Below are 27670 nucleotides of genomic sequence, written 5' to 3'. Positions count from 1 at the left end.
TAAATAGTTTAGTTTTGTGGTTTCTTTTATATCATATGTAATTCATGTCACACTTGCAGGTGCTGCTGCTTATTCAAGCGGAGGAAAAGGAAAACCATCCAGCGCAACAAATGACTAGAACCAAACAGAACATGGGAAAATGCTTATTTGTTCAACTGTTGTCTTGTGATCTTAAAAAAACAACAACAAAACCCAAAGCAAAAACCTCCATAATAAACACATTTTCCAAGGACTCTCTGAGAAACAATATCATGCCTCTGTGCTTTGATTTGGTTCTTCTGCATCCATCTTCTGTTTCTTTAATTCATCTTTTCTGAAAGCTTTAAGATATTGTCAAATAGGAGTGTTTCTTTGACCATCGACATACGGACCAATGAAGTGATAGAAAATGAACAGTATCTTGAGCAAAACTGAACTTGAGAAGTATTTCTTCTTTCCTAGGAAGTAGTAGCAGTGTCTTAGATGAAGACGGATGTCATAAATCAGTTATTTGAGTTTGTAGCAGTGTATCTAAAGCGGTTTTCTTCAAAAATGAAGAAGAAAAATACAGATACACAACAATAATGCAAAATAATAAAATCTTAAGATTTATTTTATGACATTTGCATTGTTTTTCTTCTTTTGCCTCAGTATTACTGGTTAGTCAAATTGTTACTCCAGTCAAATTGCCACTGTCTAGAGATACTGGGGATGCTGGTTGACAGTTGTCAAAATGCTGGTGCTACTAACAGAAAGTATTTCCAATACCCTTTTGGTTTGAAAACCTGCTTTTCTTTTGCCAACAATGAATATTGCAGTACAGTAGAAATTATAAGGGTGTTTGTGCAAGAGTACAAATGTTTGTATAATTTAAGTTGTACATCTGGTAATGTTAACAAGATCAAATTACCTTCAAAAGAGCTCTACAGAGCAAATACTGAATCTGCTTAAAGCAGAATAAGTATGAAAACCTGTATGTTCACTAAGATAGTTGATGATTGACAGCATCTTTAACTTGAAAATATAGACATGCCATGTAAAGTTAGGGGTGTATTATTTGTTCTTTAATTTAGAAAATAAATGCAATAGAAGTGAGTTAGACTTCTGCCTTCACTGCATACTAGCCCAGAGCATCCCAAATCTCGTGCTTTTTGTTTCCTGGAATTTTCTTGTCTTGCGGTGAAGGTCACTAGTATCATAGAATGGCAAGGATGTGTCAGATGCTTCTCTACAGTTGGATGAAGTGCTTGCAGTATGAACAAACCAACAGTTCTGTAGGCAAGGCAGCCCATTTTGTATTTTCTTCTTCAGAAAATACATGCTTCTTTTAAAGTCATAGTGACAGAGTTCTGGTTTTTGTCATGTTTAACTGCCAGTTTTGAAGAAGAGCTGTGGAGGATGGAAGTGACTAGATAGATTTATTGACCAAACACAAATTATCTCTGTTTCTTTAGAATTCTTCTAGAACTAAGTAGCATCTTTTTTTCTTTTTTCATTTGTCCACAAATGTCTTTTGGCATACTTATTTATTTTTCTTCTGTTTTGTGGTAGCATTTAAAATGTATATAAAAGCAAAGGTACACCTTTGAATTAATCATTGCATTTACAAGGATTTAAATTTTATTTTGTAATTTATTTTTCATTAGGAGCCAAAATTGTATTTTCTTGTTTGGATTATGTGCTCATATGTATGCTTCAATCTTTGTCATTATTACTGTTCATGCAGTTAAGTTTTGTTTTAGAAAACCTGAACTTGGCCTACAAATACACACTGCGTAACAGGTCATAAGTTTCCACTCCACCAGGGTGTGTTACTGATTATTTCAGACTCATAAAGTTTTTTCTTTGTTTTTGTTTGAGCTGAGAAGTATGGCACTTGACCATTCTCTTATGAAAACACATCCTCCTTTGTAGTACTTGACCAAATCTGTTGCTTGTACATGTGGTATGCGTATTTCTCGCACACCTGGTGAGTTTTATTCTTGGAGGTTTTTCATCTCTACAGTGTTTGTATGATCTGAACTCCATAACAAGAAAGTGTGAATATTATGGACTTACAATGGTTGAATATATAAAAGCTGTTTATTTGCTGAAATGATTAGCATGACACTAGCTTTTCAGCAATTTAAGTGCTTGATTTTAATGCGGAAGAAGGTTTTCTTCTAGTAAAGCAGTTGGCACTAATGTAGGTATGCCAATATGATTTGCATTTATATAATTTTTCTTCCTGTCTACAGTAATGAAGTAAACAATGGCTGGATGTCTAAAACTGAAATACATCCCTGTTTAAATGTAAGAAAAAATAAAGATAGTTTTTTAAAATTTGCCTTTTTCCCCCCTTTTCTACAGTCTTAGATGAACTAATGTTTTAGGATATGCTGAACAAATCTAATCTCTTTTGATGGGAATGAATTTGAAAGCATGATTCTCATAATGCTTGACTTAGAGTTGTGTTTGCTTACTTAACAGATGTTACTGGTATGTGCTTTAATAGACCTGATAACAGCAATGGAATTAGGAGACCTCAATGCACACATTTGAAATCTACTCATGGATTAAAGTTTATATTGTCTGTGCCACCTTAAAAAAAGACCTGAAGAGGTGTAGGAAATGTATGAAAAGGACATGTTTTGGGTTAGAAGAGGCCCTTAAATAACATCTAGTCCAAGCACAAAACTCTACTACCCCCTCCTAATGTAAGTGTGGAAATGTTTCACTGGATCAGGTTGCTCAGAGGCCCATCCAGTCTGACTTTGAGTGTTCCTAAGTATTGAGTACCCACAACCTTTTCAGGCAACTTACTGCAGTTGCTTGTCTGACCACCTTAATGGAAAAAAAAGGTCTTCCTTACATCCAGTCTAAATCTACCTTCTTTCAGTTTAATCTGTAATTTCTTGTTCTGTCACAGGCCTTGGTAAATGTCTCCATGTTTTATGTTGCAAGTTTTGAAAGCCCACAATTAGGTGTTTCCAGAATTGTCTTTTCTCCCGGCTGAAAAAACCCAATACTCAACCTTTCCTTATAGGAGGAGTATTCTCATCCTCTGTTGATTTTTGTTGCCTTCTCTGGACCTTCTCTAACAGGTTGCAAGTGTTTCTCTTGCTGGGGACCCCAGAGCTGACATAGCACTGCAGTGGCATCTTGCCAGAGCAAAGCAGAGGTGCAGAATCCCCTCCCTCACCCTGCTGCCCACACTGCTTTGAATGCAGCCCAGGACATGGTTGGCTTTCTGTCTGAGTGCACATTGCTATGTCATGTCTAATTTTTCATTCATCAGTATCCCCAAGTCCTTCTCTGGTCTCAAACCCTTCATCCACCAGTCTCTGCTTAGAGTGGTGGTTGCCCTGGGCCAATTGCAGGATGCTGAACTTGTCCTTCCTGTCCTTCAGAAAGTTTGCATGTGTGCACTCCAAAAGCTTGTCAAGGTCCTAAAGTACATAGAAGGTTGCTTTTGATAAAGGTCCATTCCTAGGTCTGTTGTTTGCGACTAAAGATAGTCTAATGGGTGAAGATTAGTGGCTGTCTTGGTTGCAGCTAATAATGAAGATGTTAAGCTTAAGATACTTGGCACTACGAAAAAAAAATATCAGCAGAGCTACTACCCAGGAAAGACCAGGCTTTTGGCTTTCAAGGGTGTTTGGGTCCCCAGTGGACTTGTGTGCAAAGAAAGACTGCTGAGTGATGTGATGGTTGGAGGCTGTCTTGGGCACAGAGATCAAAAAATTATTGAGCTTTTGGTTCTCAGAGAAGTGAGGAGGCAGATCAGCAGAACTGCCATCTTGAATTTCTGGAAGATAGACTCTGGCCTTTCAGCTTTATATCGGAGCAGACTTTGTATAGTATGAAATATTCCTTTGGTCAGTTTGGGTCAGTTGTCTTTTTCATGTCTCCTTCCTGGGTTTGCCCAGCCCCAGCCTGCTGGCGGTGGGGGTGCAGAATCTTGGGGAGACAGTGCTGATGCTGGGCCAGGGCTGCTCAGAGGTAGCCAAAGCACCACTGTTACCAGCACCTCACCAGTCACTAACAGCACAGCAAGGTGAGGGCTGCCATGGGGAAAAGAACCCATCCCAGCCAGACCTAATACAAGGAACATGATAGTCATCTACAAGAAGGCTGGAAGGAAGATCCAGGGAACCAACAGGCCTGCCAGCCTGACCTCAGTGTTGGGGAAGGTCATGGAGCAAGTAGTTTTGATTGCAATCACGTGGCAATCACATACAGGATGAGCAGGGGATTAGGCCCAGCCAACACAGGTTTACAAAAGACAAGTCCTGATAAGCCCACATGGTCTCCTTTTTTTAAGGTGATCTTAGTAGATGAGGGAAAGACTAGATATTGTCTCCCTGAGCTTTAGTGTAGCCTGCGACACGATTTCCCCCAGCATTCTGATGGAGAAACTGGCTGCCTATGTCTTGAAATGGTGCACTCCTCACTGGGTAAAACTGTGTGAGGAGAGAGTGGAGGTGGATGGGGTTACATTCAGCTGACAGCTGGTCTTATCCGTGATCCGGACCAGGGCATTGAGTGTAGCCACAGTAAGTTTACAAATGACACTATGTTAGCAGGAATGTGTATCTGCTGGAGGGTAGGAAGGTCCTGCAGAGACTTAGCCTGGATCAGTGGGCTGAAATTAGTTGAACAAGAACCTTAAGGCTGAGTGCTGAGTCCTGCCATTACAATAATCCCATGCAGAGCTACATGCTGGGGAAAGAATGGCTGGAAAGGTGCTCAGCAACAAAGGACCTGAGGGTGCTGGTCAACAGCAGCTAACAGAAGCCAGCTGTACCCTGAAGAAGGCATCTTGGCATCTATCAAGAATGGTGGGGCCAGTAGCAGCAGGGATAATCCCAGCATGATGGACCCCCTATACTGGTTGCTGGTGAGGCCACACCTCAGGTCCTGTGTCCATTTCTGGGCCTCAGTTCAGAAAAGACATTGAAGTGCTGGAGGCAGGCAGAGGAGGGCAGCAGAGTTGGGGAGGGGTCTGGAGCACAAGTCTTGTGCAGAGTGGCTGAGGGAGCTGGGGGTGTTCAACCTGGAAAACAAGGCTCAGGGGGGACTTTGAGGGTGTAGCCAGGTGGGAGTCAATGTCTTCTCTGAAGAAACAAGTGACAGTACAAGAGGAAATGGCCTGATACGGTACCAGGAGAGATTTACATTGGATACTGGGGAAAGATTGCTTCTTCAAATGGGTTCTCAATCATTGGAACAGGCTGCCCAGGGAAATGGTGGAGACACCATCCCTGGAGGTACTTAAAACATGTAGATGTGGTGCTTTGGTACCTGGTTTAATGGTGGGCTTGGCAGTGCTGAGAGTGGTTGGGTTCAATGATCCTGAAGGGCTTTTGCAACAGAATTCTGTATTAATGCTCGGAATGTACTATTATACTATATTTCAAATGCATGAAGTGCTAGCATTGACTGTCCATTGCTTGGACATGAAGAGCCATAGATGACCAGTTGCCTTTCTGTGGTTCAGTTTGAGATAGCATAGCTGCAAATCTTTATCTGGTTTTTGAGGCAGTTTTCTGTGGGTGACTATGTAAACCTGCACTTGGTTTGACCCCTTGACAGTTGGGGCATGGGTCTTAAATGAGTCTTAAATTCATCACACATTAATTTAGTATTTTCTATATTGTTCCTTTCTTGCATTGGCTAGCAAGTTTGTTGTGGTGCACCTAAACAAAATAGCAAGAGTTCTTCACTGCTTCAGAGATAAAAATCTTGAGACTTCAATAGTAGTCCTTCTTTTTTGCTTTTGTGAATACATAGGTTCTGAACTTGGGTATCCACTTCAATTTGAATTAATTTTTGAGGGGTAGATCCGTTTGTTTCATCAGCTGAGAATGTATGCTGTCTGCATTCTGCCATATAGGGTTGTCCTGAGGATCCCTGCTAGGAGTTTGTTTTCTATATTAATGCCCTCTTTCTATGAACAAGAGGGACTGAAGATAAAGTTCTTTAGCACTCCCAGAAATTAGGTAGGTAGTAGGTATACATAAATTATGCCAATTTGATTGATAAACCTCCCCGCATGGACTAAAATCACAGCTGGATGTAGCAATCTAAATTTGCTGAGGTAAATTGAAGAGTTTCTTACATGGAGGACAAATGAATATATTTCTTTGTTTATTTTCTTAAATGAAGAAATTGAATTCTATAATCTGGTTGTGCTGTGCCATTTTATTAAATAGTTACAGAAAACTACCTTTTCTGGAAAAGACAAGGTAAACTTTAGTAGTCTTAGGAATACTCACGTGTTGCAGGTGAAATGAGCCCTCTGTATCAATGACCAGTGCAGAGAATTTCAGTATCTTTTAATTCTGCCCCCCAGTTAAGCATCAGTTTTGTGTAGTGCATTATTAAAAAGGTTCCTGCTATGATGAACAGAAAACTTGTCAGCTCTGCCATGTTCTTGATTGCTTGGAGCATCAGGTTTGTCTTCCACCTGCAGTTTCTTTGCAGGAAGCTCCATGTCCATTTTGGAAGGGTGGTTCACTTCAGAAGCAAGCACAGGTGCTGTAAATGCACTTGGTCCATATGAACTGCACTATGTGGCAAAACACTGAAAGTGAGCAAATGAGGGAGGGCACTCTTTGAAGCTCTCTGTGGTGTTGATACCTTCTCTTCGCTGAGGAGACCTTGGCACTATGGATGGCCTGGCATGCTCTGATACATGAGGTGAGTGTAAGCACTGGTGTCAATTTGTGCGTTAAATGTTAGTAAAGCTTAATTTGTTTCTTAAGTGGTTTTGTTGTTGGGATTTTTGTTTGCTTGTATATTTGTTTTTGCTATAAAATAAATGTAAATGAAAGTTCCGCTGATTGCTCCTCTCACCGCAGTGGATATTCTTGCTCACTCCTGGGGTTTGTGCACCCCATGTTGGAGCCCAGGGCTGAGAAAACTGTAGGATGGTATAATTGGCTTGTCCTCTGCAGAGAACCACATTTACAAGGCTAGTTTTCCACACCTGGCTCAGTACAAATGGTGTCCACAGCTCTTAGTCAAGTTTCTAACAGTAATGGGTTTTTTTTGCTAGGTTTTGGTAGGAAGTGTTTTTTCACCTTTCAGCCATAGTTGAACTCATGCCCCCACTTTGGTTTGATTCACAAACTTAGAAAGCTCTCAGATCCAAGGTCTGTGATTCAGCCATAAAATGACAAGACAACTGGAAAGAGTTTGTTATTCGTGTGGTTTATTTCCAGATGTCTGGCACCCCAGGGTGCCTTCTGGGGCTCAGTCCAGTCTAATGTGTGCTGGAGTCCCGGCCTTTTGCCTGCACTGTCAGGGAGGGACATCTGGGAGTTGTGGCCTGAGCATAGCCAGAGCAGGCAGTTTTACCAGAGTGGACAACCATGTAAAACTGTGGGTGCCCAAAGGAATGCAGGGCAGCCCCAGGGCCCTGCAGAGCTGCTGTGTGTGACTTCATCGGGGTGTGAGGACATAGAGGCCACACTTGCCCATCTGAAAACAGTCAAGGCCACAGAAGGAACTTGCTGTAAGATGGATCACCCAAGCAGGAACTTGAGATAAGTACAGACAAGAGAAATTTACAACAGGAAGATGCTAATTCCTAGCCTGATGGAGGTGAGATTTGGTTAACTGAACCTAGTGAACGCATCCAGACAAATCCCACTCTGGCAAACTGTGGAAAAGGAAGCAACTGATCATACACATGCCGCCCCAAAGTATAGGAACACCAGCAACCAACCTGAGGATACCTGGAGCTTGGACTGTGTAAAGGTGGTTCCCCCAGAAGAAGGACTCCAGGATGCCCCCCACAGAGGAGGCCCAGTGGGACACTGCTGGAAACGTGGGTGGTGACTATTTTCTGCTTGATATCTATTAAAAAATTTACAGTCAAAAAAACCTTATTACTGACTTTGGCATATGGTCTCGTTAGCACCTTAATTAGGAGAGAAGCATCTCTCACTATTTGGATCATAATGGCATGAAGCTATTGTGTGCAAGGTGTCCTGCTGTTTTTGGGAAGGTGTGCTATGGCTTGGTGAAGGAGCAGAGGCAGCAGAAGCAGTCTGCCGGAGGTCAGGTTGGGCCTGGCTGCACTGTGGAGGTAAAAGGGAGGGGGCATGAGGTTTTTTGGCAGCAGCTGCCCCTCCCAGCTCTTCTGGACTTCTCTGGGGGCAGTTTTCCTTCAAAGCCAAGCCCGCAAAAATGCAGCTGTTGTTCTTCTCTGGCAGATGACTATTTTTTTGCACCTCCTGAGCAGGTGGGGATCATCTCTCTTGAGATGACAGGTTGTGGGAGAAGAGTAACATCTGCAAAAGCAGTACAAGCCAGTTGCCAGCCTTTGGAGACACCAGGATAGGAGAACTGAGCCTTATGCTGGTGAAAGACCAATGTGTATCTTGAAGAGGCTTAATGGGCATTTGAAACCTAAAGCTTAGGCTGACCAAAAGGTTGTGCGGGGTTTCTGTTAAGTAGTAACACCTTTAAGAAGAAAGGGAAAAGAGGAAGAACTAAGTCTCTGAACATTTTCTGCCCTCCTCCTCCTCTCCTTCAATGCCAAGGGTTACCTTACTGTAAGGTGAATTTCTTGTGCCAGAATAATTCTGAGTTAGTTTGTGTGCAGGGGAAGTGAGGAGGATTGCCAGTTAGCTGGGCTTTGCTGATACCCTGCAGTATTGTTCAGCTCAATATCTTGGGAAGGAAGGGCAGTGTCTGTCTGCTGAGAAAGTGTGGGCGGCCAAGCCAACAGGAGACAGCTGGGACAGGTTTGTACCTGTATTTGTACTGAAACAGGAGGTAGTACAAGAACTGTACAAAAATTATGGTTACCACTGAGAACTACTGCAGAAGATTGCTTGATGTAATTGCTTTAATAAGGTTTTTTTGGCAACCATTACTTGCTATAGGAGATACGGAGGAAGAAGGTTTTGGGAAAATATTTCTGCTCTGGTCTGTCTTTCATGCCTGCTTGGAAACTATTTTAATCCTTTGTAGATGCTAAACATCTAAAGGTGTTCTGTTTGCTCTGTTTTCTCATCCTTAAGCACAGGAAAAGTTGAATCTGCTGATGTATCTGGAGCAGCAACCGATGATGATCCTGCTCTCCTCACCACTAAGAAGGCTGCAGCCCTGCTGTTGCTCAAAGCAACTGGTGACTGTGCAAGTCTACCCAGATGTTTGAAGTACTCAGGGAATTAGGCTTAGAAGGTTGACATATTTCAAAAGAATTAACTTTTTAAACGTAAGTGGGACATTTTTTTTCCTGAAAACTATGAGGAGACAGTGTCCTGCTGGTGGAAGTTAGCTCCACCTGCCGAAAGTTCAAGGCTCTATTTGGGTTGTATTGTAAAGTTTCAGTAGCAGGGGGCTGTGGGGTGGTTTCTGTGAGAAGCTGCCAGAAGCTTCCCCCCATGACCAACAGAGCCAGTGCCAGCTGGCTTCAGGACAGACCCACCGCTGGCTGAGGCTGGGCCAGGCAGCGACAGCGGACAAAAGGAACAGGGGCAAGAAGCTTCTGTGTGGGAGCAATTGCAGCCAGGGAAGAATGGAGTGAGAATATGTGGTAGAAACAGCTCTGCAGACACCAAGGTCAGAGGAGAAATAGGGGGAGGAGCTGCTCCAGGTGCCAGAGCAGAGATTCCTTCCCCTGCAGCCCCTGGTGATACAGATGTTCCCCTGCAGTCCGTGGAAATCCATGGTGGAGAGGAGATCCACCTGCAGCATTGGGAGAATCCCACCTTGGAGCTGGTGGGTGCCCAAAGGAGGCTTTGACCCTGTGGGAGCCTGTGCTGGAGCAGGATCTGTGGCCCACTGAAGACAGGAGCCCATGCTGCAGCAGATTTTCTGTCAGGATCCGTGACCCTGTGAAGGACCCGCAGTGGAGCAGCTCATGAAGAACTGCAGCCTGTGGAAGGTTCGTGTTGGAGAAGTTGTCTCCCTTGGAGGTGATTCCTGCAATGCATCAGGGGAAGAGTGTCATCAGTGCTCCCCCTTTGGAAGAAGAGTGGCAGAGATGAGTGATGAACTGACCACAGGCCCTGGTTCCTTCCTCTGCACTGCAGGCTGAAGGAGGAAAAGAATTTGGCACTGAAACTGAGCCTGGGAAGATGGGAAGGATGGGGGTTTAAAGTACATTTTTTACTACTTGTACAGACACAAACCACATACTGCAACTGAATTAGTTTTTGAGTGACTTTTTTTTTTAAACTGCTTTCCTGCTAAGGGTGCTAAAATGATGTAATTTCAGTTGTGCTGCCATGTTGCCACTTAAAATGAACATTTGAAATTTCTTATTATATGTACTTTGAAATGGAAATAATTATTTTCAAGTAAAATATGCTTTATTGGGAGATATCATGAGGAATTGAATAAGTGCTTCAGAAAGTGCTCCATTTTGTAGCAAAAATTTAAAAAAAAAAACCCCTCATGCAAGCAACATGCACACAAAGCCCCCAACCCAACGACTGATCTTGTCTTAAATATGTTAAACTGTTGTAAATGTAGACACCCTAATAATGTTCAATAGATGCCTCATATAACCAGTCTACAAAATGGTACATTTTTTATTTAAGAATTATCCTATAAATATTTTTATTTACAAATTGTTGGTGTTATTGTTTTAAATGATACATTAGAGCATTTTTTCTGTGACAGAGCATTGGAAACATACTGACAGGGCACAAATGATATCTGCATATTTCAAAATACAGAAAGGAAAAACAACCAATATTTTTAACCAGGAAAATGCACTCAAATTTTCAGAAGCTGTCTTTCCATGACAGCAATACTTATTGTTCTGAGCCTTCAGTATCTTTGGGAGTGTGTAATGCAGAAATTAGCAGAGTAGCTATGGTTGGTGTGTACTGATGACAATCTACGAACTGAGGTACTAGTGTGCAGATAAAACTGAATTAAAAATAGACCACATCTTTCATCATGGAACTAGAGCTGTGCAGTTATTCTTATTGATCTGGTTTAACATGAACATGAAGCTCAACAGCTTATGGATCTCTTTGGGATCCTTTCTTTGCATACCCAAAATGTAAGATTTTGCTAATGGGACAAGAATACATGAATGAAACTCAGGCACAGACAGGCCTAAGCCTCAGTGGTTTGGTCTGGTTTGTTTGTTTTTAACTGTATAGCTCAGTAAGTTTTGAATCTGTGTTTGTTAATTTTTCCCCTATTTGGGTCATATACATAAACTATATTCCTGACTGAAAATAGAGAACATGGAGTTAGGGGAAAAAAGAAATTTGCAGAAATGCTCTACTATATATGATTGTAAAAAGGAATTTAAAACATGTGCCCCAACTGAAAAACATGAAACATTACATTTCCTTTCATGTGAAGCTTGGTGTGACCTTCATTGTTGGAAATAGCAGGAAGTATTATTTCTGCAATGAATATACTACACTTTCAGTAGTTTTGAAGCAGAAAGCTTAGCATGAATAAATACAGATATAAATTGTCAGGTCACATTTCAGTGAGAGTTCATGTTAAGCAGTAATATAAATGTAAGAGCTTACAATGAAATGAAATTTGTAATATAAAGATCAAACCTGCCTATGAGAGACCCTTTTAAGGAAATCTGTTGTACTGAAAAGATTACAATTTTGTTTCAATAGAGAGTAACATAGTATGACAAAACTAGTGTATTTCTGCTGGATAAATGTGATATAAATTAGGATCTGATTCCATGTGGATGTTCTTACCATACAAGAAAAAAAAAACTTTTTAACAAGCAGGAATGCTGCTCTTAGATCAAAACAAAATAAAACAAAAACAGTCATTTGTCACAATTTTTAACTTTAGAATACTCACGCACTGAACTATTTGGTTGCTGAAGTGCTTTAGTGATTTAAATTCAGACATTCCCTTTAGCAGAGGTAAAATGTTCCTGTGGGACATCGCTGACCCCATGCCTGTTTGCACCTTTCCTTCAGCAAGCACAGTGATGTCAGAGCAGTGAGGCAGTGGGACGTCACAGCCTCCGAATGAAGGTGCAGAGCTGAAGGTTCACAATCAGTTTATATGGAAACTCAGCAGCTCGCTTCTGGTCCATGTGTCATGAGGAGATGCAAGGTTGTCTGGATCAACAGCTGTGAAGCTTTTAATGAAATATACTTAATCTAAGATGGCTTATCAGAAACCACAAGTAGTCTTAGCATAGGCAAGTGATTGCAAGGACGTTTCTAATGAAATTTTGTGGTTTTTTCAAATGTAGTGTTTCCAAATATGCTTAATTCATATTAAGAGTGAAAACTCTATTAAGAGTGAAAAAGAGGTTAGGTTTTGAAAGTCACACTGGAAGAAAAGCCATGTTGCAGCAGACTGAATGTGTACATTCAGCACAGTAGTCTGTCACTGTCAGTTCACCCATCACCTAAGAAAGTGAGTGAGAAAAAGAAAGATTATACTAATATTTCTCCCAGTAATCAACTTTCTCAGCATTACATTGTTCAGGAATTCTCAGTCATAGGCAGTATTTATCAGTTTAATAACCTCACTGGATTTTATTTTTTCTTTGATTAAGTTGCCTGATTACTTTGAATTGGTGAATTCATTTAGATACTAGATGAATGGAAAGTCCTGCTGTTAATCTTTCTACATGAGTTCAACATGTAGGAATGTTTGGATAAGCTCTCAAACAGAGCTTATCCAAAACTTTTTGTTTATTGGAGTTTTTTATTTTGTTTGGGGTTTTTTATGTTAGGGGGTAGGGTATTTTTTGTTCTTTTGGCAGTTTCATTTTTTATTGGGATTTTTTTTGTCTTTTTGTTGGTTTGAGTTTTTTAACTTCTGAAAATGTGCATTAGCACATGGAGGAAATGAGTGACATGGAAATAGATGTAGGAAATAACTGATAATTCTGTGCAATAATTGCAGAACTTGAGAAGCTGATAATCTGAAATGCAAGATCATAAAATGCTACCCTTTAATTGGATAGTTTTATTGGCTATAAAACATCTCTGTCTACTTGTCATTGTGCTGATGTTATTAGAATTTTTTGAAACCTTTCTTAGACTGTCACTGCATGGCTTTAGCTGGCCATAGTCAAAGGGCCTGATTTCACATGTCCCCTCTATTGCTGTGGCATGGCAGTAGTAAGTAGTAAGGAAATTCACAAAAAGGTACAACATTAGTTAAATTGGTAGGTTTTGACTGTAGTCTTGATTGCCCTGACGCGTTAACTTTTCCTGCTATATAGTTCTGAATACTTTTTAATGTTTATTTTATGTTCTAGGCTTTGTGTTTTTTTGTTGTTGTTTGTTTGGTTTTTTGGTTTATGTGTGTGTTTTGGTGGTGGTTGTTGGTAGACTTAATTGCTGTTCAGAATGTGTTGCAAAATTTCACAACATCAAGGAAAATAATCTGAAATGGACAGTTGCTATCCTTTTCCTACTTGGAATGCTTGTTTTGACACCTGGCATATTTTGTCTGCACATAGTTTCTAATTTTTCATTTCTGCTTACACCATGGGTAGATTTGTCTCAAATTGTCATGTTTTGGAACTTTCAATAATCAGTGAAGGTCTCAATTTCTGAGCAGCTAATAAATGAGAAAATGTAGTCTGTTCAGTTTCTTTCTAATTATATCCATCTCTGTTTAAAAGTCCTGAAGGCAGAAATTAAAAATGTCAGTGTGACATCAGTTGTGATCTCTGAACACATTAAAGAAAAAATATTAATGCTGCAACATATGCGCCACATTTGTAGAGAGTTTGATCTTCTTTGTAATGCCCACTCACTGTTTAGCCACAGGCTTTCAAAAGTGAACTTTTATTCTGGACCTTTTTTCTTCCAATGTGTATTCTTGATTTAAGTCTTGAGAAAGCTTTTTAAATATTTTATTTTATCATATAATTAGTGTGCCCTCTATTTCCTTTTAAACAGCAATGTAAATTCTCACTGGAGCTAGAGAAAGTACAATCAACTACCCTTATGCATCTGTGTTTGTAGTTAATTCTAACTTTATTTTGTTCATTTTGTGATGCTATCTTCCCCTGGGCTTCTATTTCTGTAGTCATTTTAGCCTGCATATTCATTGACACAAAGACTTGTCTTTACTTGCACTGTAAAGTGCCCTGCTGCGGCATTAATATTTCAGAGGAAATACTGTCTTCTGGCACTATATGTACAATATCTTGGTAATAACAGACAGAATACAACGTTTTTGCCCACTGCATTAATATCATAACTTACAGTTTATGAACTGTTTACTACAACATTAGGCACATGAAAGCAAAATTCTGCAATCATAATAGCTGGCTTCACTGAATGCAGTCTGCTAACAAACAGCAACTGGCTACTTCAAGTTTCTGGTTGTAAAACTCTGGAGAGCTTCTAGTAATAATGTAGCTTCATAAATGTTGTATTGGCTGCTTGCTTATTGTATGTTTGCCATTGACTATGTATGATCCTTCTGTGGATAATGCTTGTAGCAATCTGCTGGTGATGGGTAAAATTTGCAGGTGTATGCAAAATACTTGATTTAGAGCCTCCTGTCTTGAAGAGGAATATACACTTCATTGCAAGCTGTCCACACAGAAATGATGCACAGAGAAAAGCACTGCTGAGCTGACTTGAATAATCTCACTATTTCACAAACAAACCAAGTAAATAAAACAGCTCATTCCTCCAATAACTTCTCTAGTAGAAAACTAGATGCTTTCTATCACATATCTCCATATTTCTCATTAGGCAAATACTGTAAGAATGTTTTTTTAACATTCTTCAGCCCAAAAATGTTCTTTAAGTTTCTGTAAGGAAAGCCGTATCACCTGTTTCAGGCATTTTCACATATTCAGAGTCGTTTGTTTTTTTTTAAAGTAAACTGGGCTTCTATATTTCTCTGACACCTGAAGCTTGCAGAGTTTAAATAATACCTTAAATTTCGTGCCTGATAAAAGTACAGTTGTGCTTTTTTTTTTTTTTTTAATTTTTTTGATTGTGTGTGTGAGGAAGCTTATTTTACAAAGTGACAGGAGGCTTCTCACTGGGCAGGAGGATGAAACGTAACTTATAGGTGTTTTGAGTGACTCAGACGATAGATGTAGGCTTTGGTCCAAGACACACTGAAGGAAGCAATTACCTTTCCTGTTCTTTCTTTTTCTTGAGGTGAGGCTCGTCTGTTTTAAGTTGTCATGGGGTGTCTGCAGCTCTGTTACACCTCTGGCGCCAGCAGCTGGGTCGAGCTCCGGGAGCGCAGCAGAGCGGAGGGAGCTTGGGCAGCGCTACCTCCAGGCTGAAGGAGCTGCTGGACGCTCGGTACCCCAGGAGAAAGGTGGACCCGAGGACAGGAATCCTTTACGGCGGTCATCCATCCGCCTGGAGGAAGGAATCCTAGGTGGCTGTCCTGCCCCGCTGGCTGTGCCACTGGATGGCAGCATTGGATACGGCTTGGCACCGGCGGCACCGCGCCGAGCTCCGGTTCAGCCTCGTTAAACATCAGCCGGGTAAAAGATTGATAGCAATGCAAATGTATTTATAACCACTAGAGATAGTCACCTTCCACCCCAATTAGCCTTTGAATTGATTTAGTGAGAAAAACATCTATTATGGAATAAAAGTCTTAGTGATTAGTGTTGCATTATTTCACTACATTTGAAATAGCTGTAGGTAAGAGGGTCTTACAGGCATAAATAAGCTTTAATATTATAACATGCTTTTAGGCTACATCAGAAGGAAATTACAGGTCGATGGTTTGTTTTCTAAGTAAAATATACAGGTACAGTGGGTGTGCTGGGACTCTATGGCATTTACAAAATCTAGCTTATAGAAAATTTCTTTTCCTTTTTTGTTTTTAAAATGGATTATTTAACTGATCACAAAAATGTTCATCTTTCTGCAAGCTAAAAAAATTAATTAATGTTTTGAAGCTGTCTGATTTTTTTTTCCTATTTTTCCTTCTTCCCAAATGCAGTTTGCTGCGAAGAACCTGGAATGAGATGAGTGGTGACGATTCTTTCTCTGGAGTGTGAATCCTGGTGGTACATCGGGTACATCCTGACATATGACTAGTACTGCTAGGGAAGTACACAGGAGAGAAGAGAGTCCTCTGCTTCAGCTGAAATTATTACAAGGGGTTGGTATGGTTTAAGGCTTCTAATATAAAGACCTCATTTACATCACATTGAGTTTCAATTATATGTTGAAAATGTTCTTTCTTTGAGAAGCAAAATTTCCCTGATATTTGATAATACAGCACTGTTTTTTCTGCTTTGCAGCTATGATGTAAATTAGCTTCCTTGCTAAGGAGTACAATGTGAACAAACAGCCTTTGAAAACAGGACTGGAGCTGTAGCTGGGTGCTTCTCCATTCAGATTCTGCACCTCCCCCTGCCGCCCTCCCCCACTGTAAAAACTGTGCAATCTTTGCTTTCTATTTATGTATTCATTTGTGTTTATATAAAGGATGGAGCTTAATGAAGTCTTTGCAGTCACAGCAGGGTAAACCACTGTGAGATCAGATGTGGCCCTCTGCTGTGTCCAAGAGCAAGACCTTTCAGTGTTGTTATTCTCTTCATTGTTCCTCAATTCATCGCTATTTAATATATAGTTTATATAGTTAACGCCATATTTTCAAAATATACTGTTACCATTTTTACTTTTTGGGAAAAATTATAAGTTGTTGTGGTTTTTATGACAATAGAGAAATACTTTATTCAGTCCAGCATGCTGGTTTTGAGGACTCAGACCACAAAGACCACCTTCCTTCCACTCCCCACAGCAGCTATTGTGACTGTTTCAAAGCCTAGTCTGAAATTTACCTGAATTCTTAATGAATGCTTGCATCCAGATGGCAGAATGTTTTCATTGATGTTGAACAAAGATACTTTTCTTGGTATAAAGTTTTAAATACATTTTATACGTTTGTATTTGTAGTTTGCTTTGCCACATTTAAACAAAGAGTATGGAGACAAAGAAAAATTATAAAATAGGAGAGAAATGTTAGCAATGTTTGCCAAGACTATCTTTGAATACACAACAGGACTGAAGGGCTTAAAATCTAGAATGCCCTATAAAAATTGGGAAAAAAAAAACCCAATCAAAGTGAATAATTCTACTTTTAATTTCTTTTGTAGCCATGTTTTAATATCTACAATGCACTGCAGCATTGACACCAGATAATACAATGATATCCCACTTAGTCATGGTGAAGCATGCTTGACAATCAATCAAAAATCAGCTGGAAGCAAAATCTCCTGAAGGCAGCCTAGATGTGATGGGATTTGTCCTTATTTGTGTGTACATAAGTGAGAGATATGGAAGCTTTTCACATAAATGGCATGCATGAAAACTACACTGGGATTTACAACATACATTGTATATTCTGCAAAATATTTGCTCTTGCGTATCTCCTATTCTAAAGAAATAAACAGTCTGATAAAAATAGGATCCAGGCAGCTAATATTGGCATTGATTTTTAATTTACACAAAAGTTATTGCAAATATATATCAGTGTCAATTAAAGCAGTTTCATTGCTTACAACATATAGGAAATCAGATTCCATAATTACATTTGCCATGCGGATGGTAGCACCGTTTCCAAGGTTTAAAGGTCACTGACAATTAGCATAAGATTTAAAATTAAATTACACTAAATATTGTTTACTATAATTGCTTGAAAATTTGTCAGGAAATTATGAATGCTTACTATAAGGAATATATTCTGACAGCAAACCTCAGTTGTTTTTTTTTCCTAAGGTTTTCATTTTTAGATGTTTAATTTTGTCTTTGGTTCATAGAAAATAGTTTATGTTGCACCTAGGTAACCAGATAGAGCTTATTTACCATAAAGACATGCAATGTTTGTAGTAGTCTGGGTGCATGACAGTGTAGATAAGATTAATAAAAAGGCAAATGTAATAATCTGGAGCTGGTTAAACATTTCAGTGGACAGCAGCAAAAAAAGTCAGTTCAGTCATAACTGCAGGATAGTATTTGTATTCATTAGACTTTATGGTCTGATTTTTCCCCAACAGAAATTTTTAGCTAAATTTCTTCTTCAATTGTATTATATTTTTAGAGGTTAAAATATGTGTGTGTATGTGAGTTGGAAATTTAGTGGATGCTTTTCCAAGGAAGAAATATTAAAATGTGGAAGGCCTTTCTGCAAGGATATAATTTTAAAGCAGGTGTTATTGTAGCAGAAAGTAGATTTAAAGAAGAGACACTGCTTCACTTTTCTCCCTAGATACAATTTGAGCATTTATAGAATGGTCTCTAGCAATTGACAGCATGACACCAGGAGTAGGACAGTGAGGAGCCTACCCTGACTGATCTTTGTCTCGTGCCCTGATTGGCAATCTTAGATGTGCTAAGATGATCTGCCCAGCCAGCTGAATATGGGATCTCTCTCCCTTTATATAGCTGTGGAAAAGAAGTGGAATAGACTTGGGCCTATTGTTGGAAGGGATTGCTAATGCTTCTTTAAATAAGGGCAAGCTGCCAGCTGTGTTCAGAGACATGATGGTTCAGCCACTCACGGTCTGTGAAAATGTTGCTTGATGCTAATGCTCTCTTTGATTGTTGTCTCCTCTGAGCGGTTGGGAGATATTACAGTCTATGGTATTTCCCATGTGTTACCTGAAGTTCCTTATGTCAAGTGAAAAACAGGGATATGGCTAGATGTTACTTAGCTTAAAATTAACTTAAATAAAAACCCAGTTTTTAGAAGACACCTACAGAAGTTCACTTGAATGAAGTTTTCAGACTAAACATAAGACTGTAAAAATTATATCACATGTCCAAACTTTTGAGAGAGGCAGAAAAGTCACAGAAAATGAAAACCTTAGATTTCTCTGAGGTTTTTTTTCATTTGTAACAAGTGAGAGTGTTATGACAGATGTGCCGTGTTTTACTTATGCAGGATGTAAGGACACTTTGGTTAAAACTCAAAAACACTTAAACACTTTTCCATGTTATGGAACATAAGAAAACATGCCTTGAACTGAAGAACAAGGCAACACAACGTTGTGTGATTTAGAGTACTACATATTTCTAGGGGTATGCATAAGGAAAGTACTAGTGGATTCTGTAAGAAGTAGTCTGCTTTACAAACAAGGTTAGTGTTCAAGAGGATGTGTGAAGAGCAATTCTGACATTAAGAGAACGCAGGTCAAAAATAACATGCTTTTAGTCCAAGTTATTATATTAAAGAGGAACCAAAGTGTTTTTCAGCTTCTGATTAAAGATAAAATGTGCATTATTTGGGGAATAAGGTGTTTTTCTATTTCCTATACAGGAAAGAAGGATTATTTGTAGAAAGTATTCGAGGATCAGCAGTAAATTAATTTGAAGCAAAGGTGAAGCAAACTTTCAAAAAACACCATGAAACTGCAAACTGGTGATTACACTACACATGAAGGTCAGTTTGAGGTAACATCAGGACTGTAGTCCAACGTTGGCAAAGATTTTTTTGTTAAAGCTATGTTGACTTTAGATGATTATTCTAAAATTACAAAACCAGAATTTTAAGCTTCTGCATATACTGATTTCTGGAAAGGAAATCAATTGCCAATGCAGATAATAGGCATATGAATTACTTGAATTGCTAGAGCATGTCACATTAAAAGTTGTGTCAAATGCATGCACACCCTATTTCTGGGTGAAAAAACAGTTTCAAAATGCATTTGAACACATTACAAATTGTAGGGTAATCACTTTACAAAAGCAAATATAAGGAAGATGTTCTTATTTCTTTTATGCATGATGGAAGATGAAGAAAAAAATATATGTTGAGTCTCTGGCCTGAGGGAGACTACAATTTTACAGGTAATCAATCTTTAGAAGAAGAATGGGTTTGAAAAAAACAATACAGAGGTGCTTTAAAGACTTAAAAACTTAAGATGACTGAATCAGGGACTGGTTTTTATTTTGTTGTTGTTTTTGGTTTTTTTTTAATGATGATTACTGTATGTTCTTTTAGCTGGGAAAGAAGTTAAGTTATTTTTTGGTCTAGATAGTAGTACTAATCAGCATCCTCTGTGCTGTATCTCTTGAGACACACAATTCTCAGTTGCCCTCTCTCCTTTCTTTCCTTTAGTATCTGATACTTTTTTCTTTTATTATGACAAATGCTTTTACTTATGAGCTCTGTTGTGAATTTTCTTTAATGATTAGAGGCAGTAGCTAGTCTGAAACTAGAAGGATGTCTTAAAGCCACACAAACACCTGATTTTTCATCTGAAAACATTGAAACATACCTCTAAATAAGAAAAAGTGAATGTTTATGCTGTGCCAACAGTCCTAGGAAATTTGATGGAATTTGCTATTATAGTTGGTATTTATAAAGCCAAAAATATAATTTTCTATATTTGAATTTTTTTATAGCAAAAATAGTATATGTATTTTTTTGGTTTTCCTCTGAAGAATGATTTTTAGAACCAAGGAAAAAAATAACTGGATTTTACAATAGGTTTAAACCAGTTTGAATTTCTAGAAATAGTTTTACTGTATGCACTGAGACAGCATGGAAGAATAACATTGAGGATTTAAGACATCCCATTTTAGCCATGTCTATTTTTGAGAACTGGAAAAAGTTAGTCTGTTCTAATATACAATTAAAGTAAACAAATTCAATCCTTGTAATATTTATGCGTTTTATTTTAAGTAAAGAAAGTACAGATTCTTTAGATACTTACTATTGTAGGTTTACTGTTTTAGCATTGAGGCTGAAGAAAACATTTGTTTTATAAGAATTTTTTAACTGGGAGAAGTAAAGAATAGTGAGGAAAAAAGTGAAGTAGAAATGAAATGGCTTTTTTTTTTTCCCCTAGTGCAGCCAGGGTAGCACTGTAATGCATTCCAAAGATCTGTTGACTCCTTGTCAAGTCTTGATCTTAAACTTTTTCAGCTGATGTGACTCGTAACTGCATAACTTAAAAATTCCTGGCAAATGGCTAGCCATGTTTCAAAGCTCTCTTAGAAATAGCTGCTGAAATAAAAGGAAAAAAAATCTGTGTGTTTATCCTTGGGTTATGTTAAGAGCAATAGCTATCTGATGTACTTCATTGTTGAGAGTGTTTGGAAACTGGCTTGAAATTGACAGGAATTCACATGGTGTGAGCCATTATCAGGACTGTCACATTGTGGGCATTCTCAGAAGACACAATGTGCAAGATCAATATAGTGATTAAAAAAGGTTAAAATGAATTATGGGAATTCAGAGGACAAAATTCAACTAGATCAGGCTTTGAGCAACTTGGGCTAGTGGGAGATGTCCCTGCCTGTGGCAAGGGGCTTCAAATCTTTATAGTAATCTTTAAGGTCCCTTCCAACCCAGACCAGTCTATGATTCTATGAAATTAGATATTAAGCTGAGCAGGATGATGATGTACCTCACTGTTGGATATTTTAGAAATAATGTCTCCCAAAGGCAGGAGACTCTGCAAGCAATTGTTATATCAGAACCATTTCTGATTACTTTTGAATCTTATGGATAAGAAAAGGACTGCTGCAATAACAAGTATTCCAGGAGTAATTTATCCAATTGTAGAAATTTAATGGAGTTAGGTCAAGGAGGGGTATCTGATCCCCATTTGTGGATGTTTTAGCTTTCAGGCCTTGTTTGAATTTTTCATATACTTTTAGGTCGTGTACAGTCTGAAATGTGTTGAACCTTGTTATAAAACAGATATCAGGAGATGCATCTGTTCACCTCTGTGGACATAAGAGACGACCTTGGGAGTTCCAGCTGCTTTGTATTGCCCAAGGTCACAGATAAACATCGTGGAATATAAGCACAGCACAATATGGCAATTGAATGACGTTGCATGACATGCAGATAAACATTAAGCAGTCCCTTTCCCAAGTATTATCTGCTCTTACAAGCTATGCCGTCCTTATTTTATAGATAGAGAGCCAAAGCTGTGAGAGATTATATCTCTGTAATTCTCTGATGTAGGCCAGACTTTGAGTATACACTGCTTGAATCTAAGATTCAGCCAGCAGTTCTGCGTCCACGTAGGTCACAGGATAATTTGTGTTTTAGTGGCAATATTAACAGACGCAATGGCATGTTGTAAATGCACGGCAAAAAATGCTTATTTGAATGAAACACTGTAGCTTGTTTCTCTTTCTTTCTTTCTTTCTTGAAAGCCAGTCTATTTTGGATCCTTGGCCAATTAATTAATTAATTAATGAGAGTGTCACACTCACTATTTCTATTTAAAGGCTAGTTAGCCATGGCCTTCTTAATACATTGATTAAGACATAGTTAGCAATGAGTTAATGTATTTTTTTTTTTAGTTTTGTTTTGTTTTGTTTTTAACTGGCTCTTCCAATTTGTGGAAATGTAGAATTTGTTTCCATGGTAACTTTGAGACTGCAAGGCTCGTGGGAAGAAGACTGGAAGGTGTATGATTTAGATTATACTTTCTGGGTTTTGTTGTGTTTTAAATGTGTTTAAGTTGGAACAATTTAGAATAGTGGGATTTGGAAAGCCTGACTGAAATGTTTTGCTAATGTCTTTGTTATTCTGAGGTAGAAATAATTCCAATGAAAATTTGACTCAGACTAGATTTGGTGGGGTTTTTTGATAGTTTTGTGTTTTTTTAATAAAGAGAGCTTATTAAGCAATAGTTGCGTTTGTGTACTGAAATGTTATTTTTTCTGAAATAACATGCTGCTATTTCACAAAAAAGCCATCCTTTATTTTATGAACACTGAACTTTTTATAAATAAGTATTGAACTTGAGGCTTAATTAAGTACCTCATATTTATTGTTATTAGTTCTATATATAAAGTGTTTATTTCTTATTATTAATTCAGTTGTCCAAATTACCAGCCCCCAAATATTCTTATACCATTTGCTCTCAAGTAATCCTAAAGTAGTCTAAATCTAAGCCCTAAAGTAGTCTAAAGGAAGCTTTTGAAGAAATCTAAAAATAGGGCTGCAGGCCTACAGTGATTTCAGCATTGTGAAATACAAAAGTGAACCTGTTTTTGATTGAGCTTAAACTATATTTTTTATATATTGTGAGTAAAGTTACTATTCTCTTTTGTAGGCATTTTTAATACAAAACTCACCTAGTGGTCATCAAGATCATTGTATGTATGAATGTACAGCTGGTCTTCAAGGTAGGCTTCAGTTGATCTTCATTCAGGGAGCACCTTACATCTCTAGTGTTTTAATGTTAAAAAAATAGATAAGCAATTTTGAGAGATGACAGGGATTTAGGGTTCAAAAAGTTAAGGAACTCCTGACATATGTGGACTATTGGTTACTTTCATTATTCTTAATGTAAGAGATTTTCTCTGATCAAGCAACTTGATCAAACCCAAACACAGCTGAACTGTTGTAGTAGAAATATTTGTTTTTCTGTAGCTTGCTTTTCTTTGGTTAGGCTAATTTTTAATGGTTTTCTTTAGCTTTCATAAGAAAAAGCTTGTACTTAAATGCATCTGTTTGTGGTATGGAAAACATTTATACATAAAACTGAAGGCCTTGTGAAGAGTAAGAAAACATAACGTATTAAGATTTTGGAAGAGAAATCATTCTGCTTGAGGAGGATTTGGCATTGCCTGGAGTTAATGAGTCATGCAATTTTACTTCTAATTTTGTTTGGATCCTCTCCATAGAATATCTTTTCTTTCCCAGGTTTTTGCAGTTGTGAATATGCATTTGAATCTACAGAATGGATACCAAATCAGTCCACTTGCTACTGAAACATACAAGATTAGAACAACTACTTAGGTAGGATTAAATATGCCTAATTGTGTATTTTGGTGGGTTGATCTTGGCTGGATGACAGGTGTCCACCAAAGCTGCTCTATTACTCTGCTCCTCAGCTAAACAGGGGAGAGAAAATACAGCTGAAGGTTTATGGGTTGAGATAAGAACAGGGAGAGGTCACTCACCCATTGCTATCATGTCCAAAAGAGACTGGACCTGAGGAAATTAATTTATTGCTCAACAACTCAGAGTGGAATACTGAGAAGTAAAACTGAAACTCAAACCACTCCTCACTTGTTCCTCAGGTCAGCTTCATTTGTGTTACTTTACCTCCCTCACTGCAGCAGCAGAGGGGGGTGGGCTGTGTCAGTTCATCACACACTGTCTCTGCTTCTCCTTCCTCCTCAGGAGGAGAACTCCTCACACACTTCCCCTCCTCCAGTGTGGATCCCTTCCAGGAGCTGCAGTTCTTCAGGAACAGGCTGCTCCATCATGGAATTCATGTGTGGCCATGAGTCTTGTCAGCAACCCTACTCCCACATGGGTTCCTCTCTCTGTGGCTCACAAGTCCTGCTGGAGCCTGCTCCACTGTGAGCTTCCCACAGGATCACAGCCTTCTGTCAGGTATCCACCTGCTCTGGAGTGGGGTCCTCCCTGTGCTGCAGGTGGATCTCTCCTTTCACATGGACCTCCATGGGCTGTAGGGACACGGCTGCCTCACCATGGTCTGCACCACGGGCTGAGGAGGAATCTGTGCTCCAGTACTTGAACACCTGCTCCCTCTTTATGGTACTTCATTATATGTTTTAGTGGGCGTGGTCAAATATGCTGTCAAAAGTTGGACTTGATGATATTGGAGGCATTTTCAACCTTAATGAGTCTATAATTCTATGATTAATTGACCTTGGCATCCACAGGGATGTTGCTCTCTCAGTCTTCTCTGGCTGCAATTGCTTCTTCACCATAAATTCTTCCCCTTAAATCTGTTATCCCAGAGGTGCTGCCACAGTCACTGAGGGGCTTGGCTTGGAGAAGGCTGGCATTGTCTCCATCAGACACGGATATAGTTTCTGGCTGCTTCTTCTGGAATCATGGAATCATAGAATCAATTAGGTTGGAAAAGACCTTGGAGATCATCAACTCCAGCCTCTGACCTAACACCATTGTATCTACTAAACAATGGCACTGAGTGCCACATCCAGTCTTTTTTTAAACACCTCCGGGGACAGCAAGTCCACCACCTCCCTGACCAGCCCATTCCAGTACCCAACCACACTTTCTGTAAAGAATTTTTTTTTCTGATCTCTAGCCTAAACTTTCCCTGGCACAGCTTAAGATTGTGTCCTCTCATCCGGTCGCTGGTTGCCTGGGACACCAATAGGACAATAGGACAATTTGGTATGGAAGTGAAATTTGATATGATGTAATTTGGAATGAAATGTAATAGTCTTTAATTGGTTGAAGGTTTTTTGTTACAAATCAGAAACATCAATGATTTTCTTTCAAATTCTGTTCAAATTCTTTAGACTTGAGAAACACTTATTATTGTAAATGTGTTATGTGTTGTCCTCTTTGCTCTTAGAGTAGGGGAATGAATATAATTCACCATAATACTGTAGATTGTATGTCAGCATCAGTAGGTCTCTGAACCAGATCTCTGAGTTTTTAGGTCTCTCCTGATTCAGTGTTATTTCTTCTCTGTTCCTTTCTTTTTTCCCCTCCCATTAGTATAACATTAACTTTTAAGACACTAGTTTTCATTTTACTGTTCAAGTAGATGGAAAAAGCAGCTAAAATAAATGAATAACTGATTACTGTAACAATAAATCATCTGTCAAACTTTGTTCTTTTTTGTCATTTGCTTATCCTAAAAGCAAAATTCACATGCCATTAAGCGAAAGGAGGTTGTGACAGAGATGGCTAGTTATAGAAGTTTCCAGCTTAGTTTCACATCAGTGAATAGTATTGTTTTGTTGTTATGGACAATATTGGTGCATAATGATTTCTCAGGTGGACAGTCATATATTAATTTACTGAACATTTAAGGGAAAGTCTGAAGTAAAAGTCAGTTTTCAGTTCTGAATGGTTGATTTTCTGTTTTATGAGAGGTTTTAATGGTTGTGGGGTGTTTTGTGCTGATGTTCTATTTTTATTGATACACTGAATTTCTGGGAGAAAGGAGGCTTCAATATAAGCAGTGGATTCTTTCAAATTGAAAAATATGAAATGAGGTAAAAGTTTCTGGGGACCCTACTATGAATAATCAGTAGCAGGAACTCTGCCTGTCTGTAAGACCCAGATTTGCTTCCCTGTAGGAGTCTATTGGTCCTTAGGGCCTGAAAGAAGAAAATGTTGACAGCAGTGCTTAAATCAGTGTGGGGTTTTTTACTGTAGGCATTTTTTTTTACTTTGCAGAGGCATAATGGTCATGCTGTTGTATAAGTTTTTCTGTTCTTGTCATACAAGTGATTTTCCAGGTGAATAGGACTTCAGGCACTTGATGGACACATTTGCCTGAGAAATTATATAAGCAAGTTGGAATCTTCTTTGAACAATTTGAAAAAAATCTTTTTCAAAATAAACTCACTTTCTCAATAAAAGCTTGCTGCCAGTAAACACTTCCATGCTATTGTTGCACAAACGGTAATGGATCATGCTGTCCAAGTTTATGTCATGTTGGTGGCAGATGGCAAGTAATAAACAACCCGCTGTTTGATTTCTGCATGCTTTGATTGTTTGTTCAAATGAGCAATAAATGTAGCTAATGTTTAGGCTCCAAAATATCTTTGACTGTGAGTGGAGAATACTTCACTTGCTTGGCTGAAGCAGATATTCTCTATTCTTGTTTTTCTGTCAGAGTTCACAAAACAAGGATACCCTTGAAGAAGCTGCAATATTTGGTTCTCTGACCACTTGACATTATATTAGGTATGTGCTAATAAAGAATTCAGTCTCTCCTGTCAAAGCCAGAAGGAAGGATTAAGTCAAGGAGACTTATTTTGCCTAGTCTGCTATTTCACTCTTCTCTTTCTTCTTACTTCCAATCAAGAAAAAAGTTAAAATTACCTTTTATTCTTGTTCTTTCTGTAATAATACCCAAATCTATATTTTAAAATATCTTTGGATTATCCTGACCCATTCTTTTTCTTCTGCTTTATTCCAAAATCAACGAAGAGGGAAATTTAATTGTACTATTATTTGATTTCCAGATAAAAAATTACCTTGTAAAATCCAATTCCAGTTGGTGCTGATGTGTTTGCTTTTTGAAATATCGAACATATGAACATTTGATTGCTTAGGATCAGATTGGATGTAATTTCCTTGGCTTCTTTGATCTTTAAAGACAGCAGGAGTCTACCTTTTTGAATGGCACTTGAATATAGGATAAAAAAGGAAAAAGAAAAGTAGCATGTGTGAATATCAGGGCAAATTATATTATTATAACCTGAATGACATGCCTTGCTATTACTATGCTAAGCACAACTTTCTCTGTTCTCAATAAATAGAATTATTTAATTCAAATATGTGTATGAAAATTGCCATTTGTACGATTTAAGTCATGACCATTTAACTATTATAATTGGAATTGATTGTCCAAGTCTTTGTAACTCGGTTCCATGGTAACAGTTTGGATATTAGAGTGCTACAATAAAATTGCCATGGCTACACTGACTGAAGCCTTGATCTTAAAATGAACTTCACACTCAAATGGGGATTTACACTTGTCTAATCACTGTAATTTTCACACCCTGTTGAAATTTGTGTGCCAGACACTTCGGCATGAGCAGGAAAGACTGCTGCTCTGAAACACTTAAATCTTAATATCTCTCCTCTTGGGTCACATTCAGGTGTTGTTTGGAATAGTTTTGTAAAAAGTTAAGCAGTTTAGTAATGGTTGAATTGAGCATTGAGCTGGTGTTTGTGTTTGTAATAAGTAACAAATGAGAGTTAAACAGGGCAAACTATTTTTCATATTACGAATGAGCAAGATTTCTGAAATTCATAGACCCCCACAAGCTGTAGGTGGCCATTGACCAGGCCT

General features: G+C 38.6%; 1 protein-coding gene across 6 annotated transcripts in view; it reads left to right on the top strand.

The window, feature by feature from the left end:
• The window catches only part of CSNK1G3 (casein kinase 1 gamma 3), a 94972-nt gene extending 67672 nt beyond the window's left edge, over positions 1-27300 (top strand). For 3 of the 6 annotated variants that reach the window (XM_071424378.1, XM_071424372.1, XM_071424377.1), the window contains 4 exons: positions 60-15406; positions 15874-19320; positions 22961-23033; positions 23554-27300. In XM_071424378.1, the coding sequence (XP_071280479.1) occupies positions 60-114 (55 nt within the window). In that variant the 3' untranslated portion in view covers positions 115-15406; positions 15874-19320; positions 22961-23033; positions 23554-27300. The remainder of the gene's footprint in view (positions 1-59; positions 15407-15873; positions 19321-22960; positions 23034-23553) is intronic. The other 3 variants (XM_071424373.1, XM_071424376.1, XM_071424374.1) reach the window with 3 other exon arrangements.
• The last annotated feature ends 370 nt before the right edge of the window (positions 27301-27670 follow it).

This window comes from Agelaius tricolor, unplaced genomic scaffold (genome assembly GCF_023055355.1).
Source record: "Agelaius tricolor isolate 1412-34295 unplaced genomic scaffold, bAgeTri1.0.p SCAF_4, whole genome shotgun sequence".
In the NCBI taxonomy this organism is placed as follows: Eukaryota; Metazoa; Chordata; class Aves; order Passeriformes; family Icteridae; genus Agelaius; species Agelaius tricolor.
The sequence above is the reverse complement of the archived record's forward strand: the minus strand, read 5'-3'. Positions and strand labels throughout refer to the sequence as shown.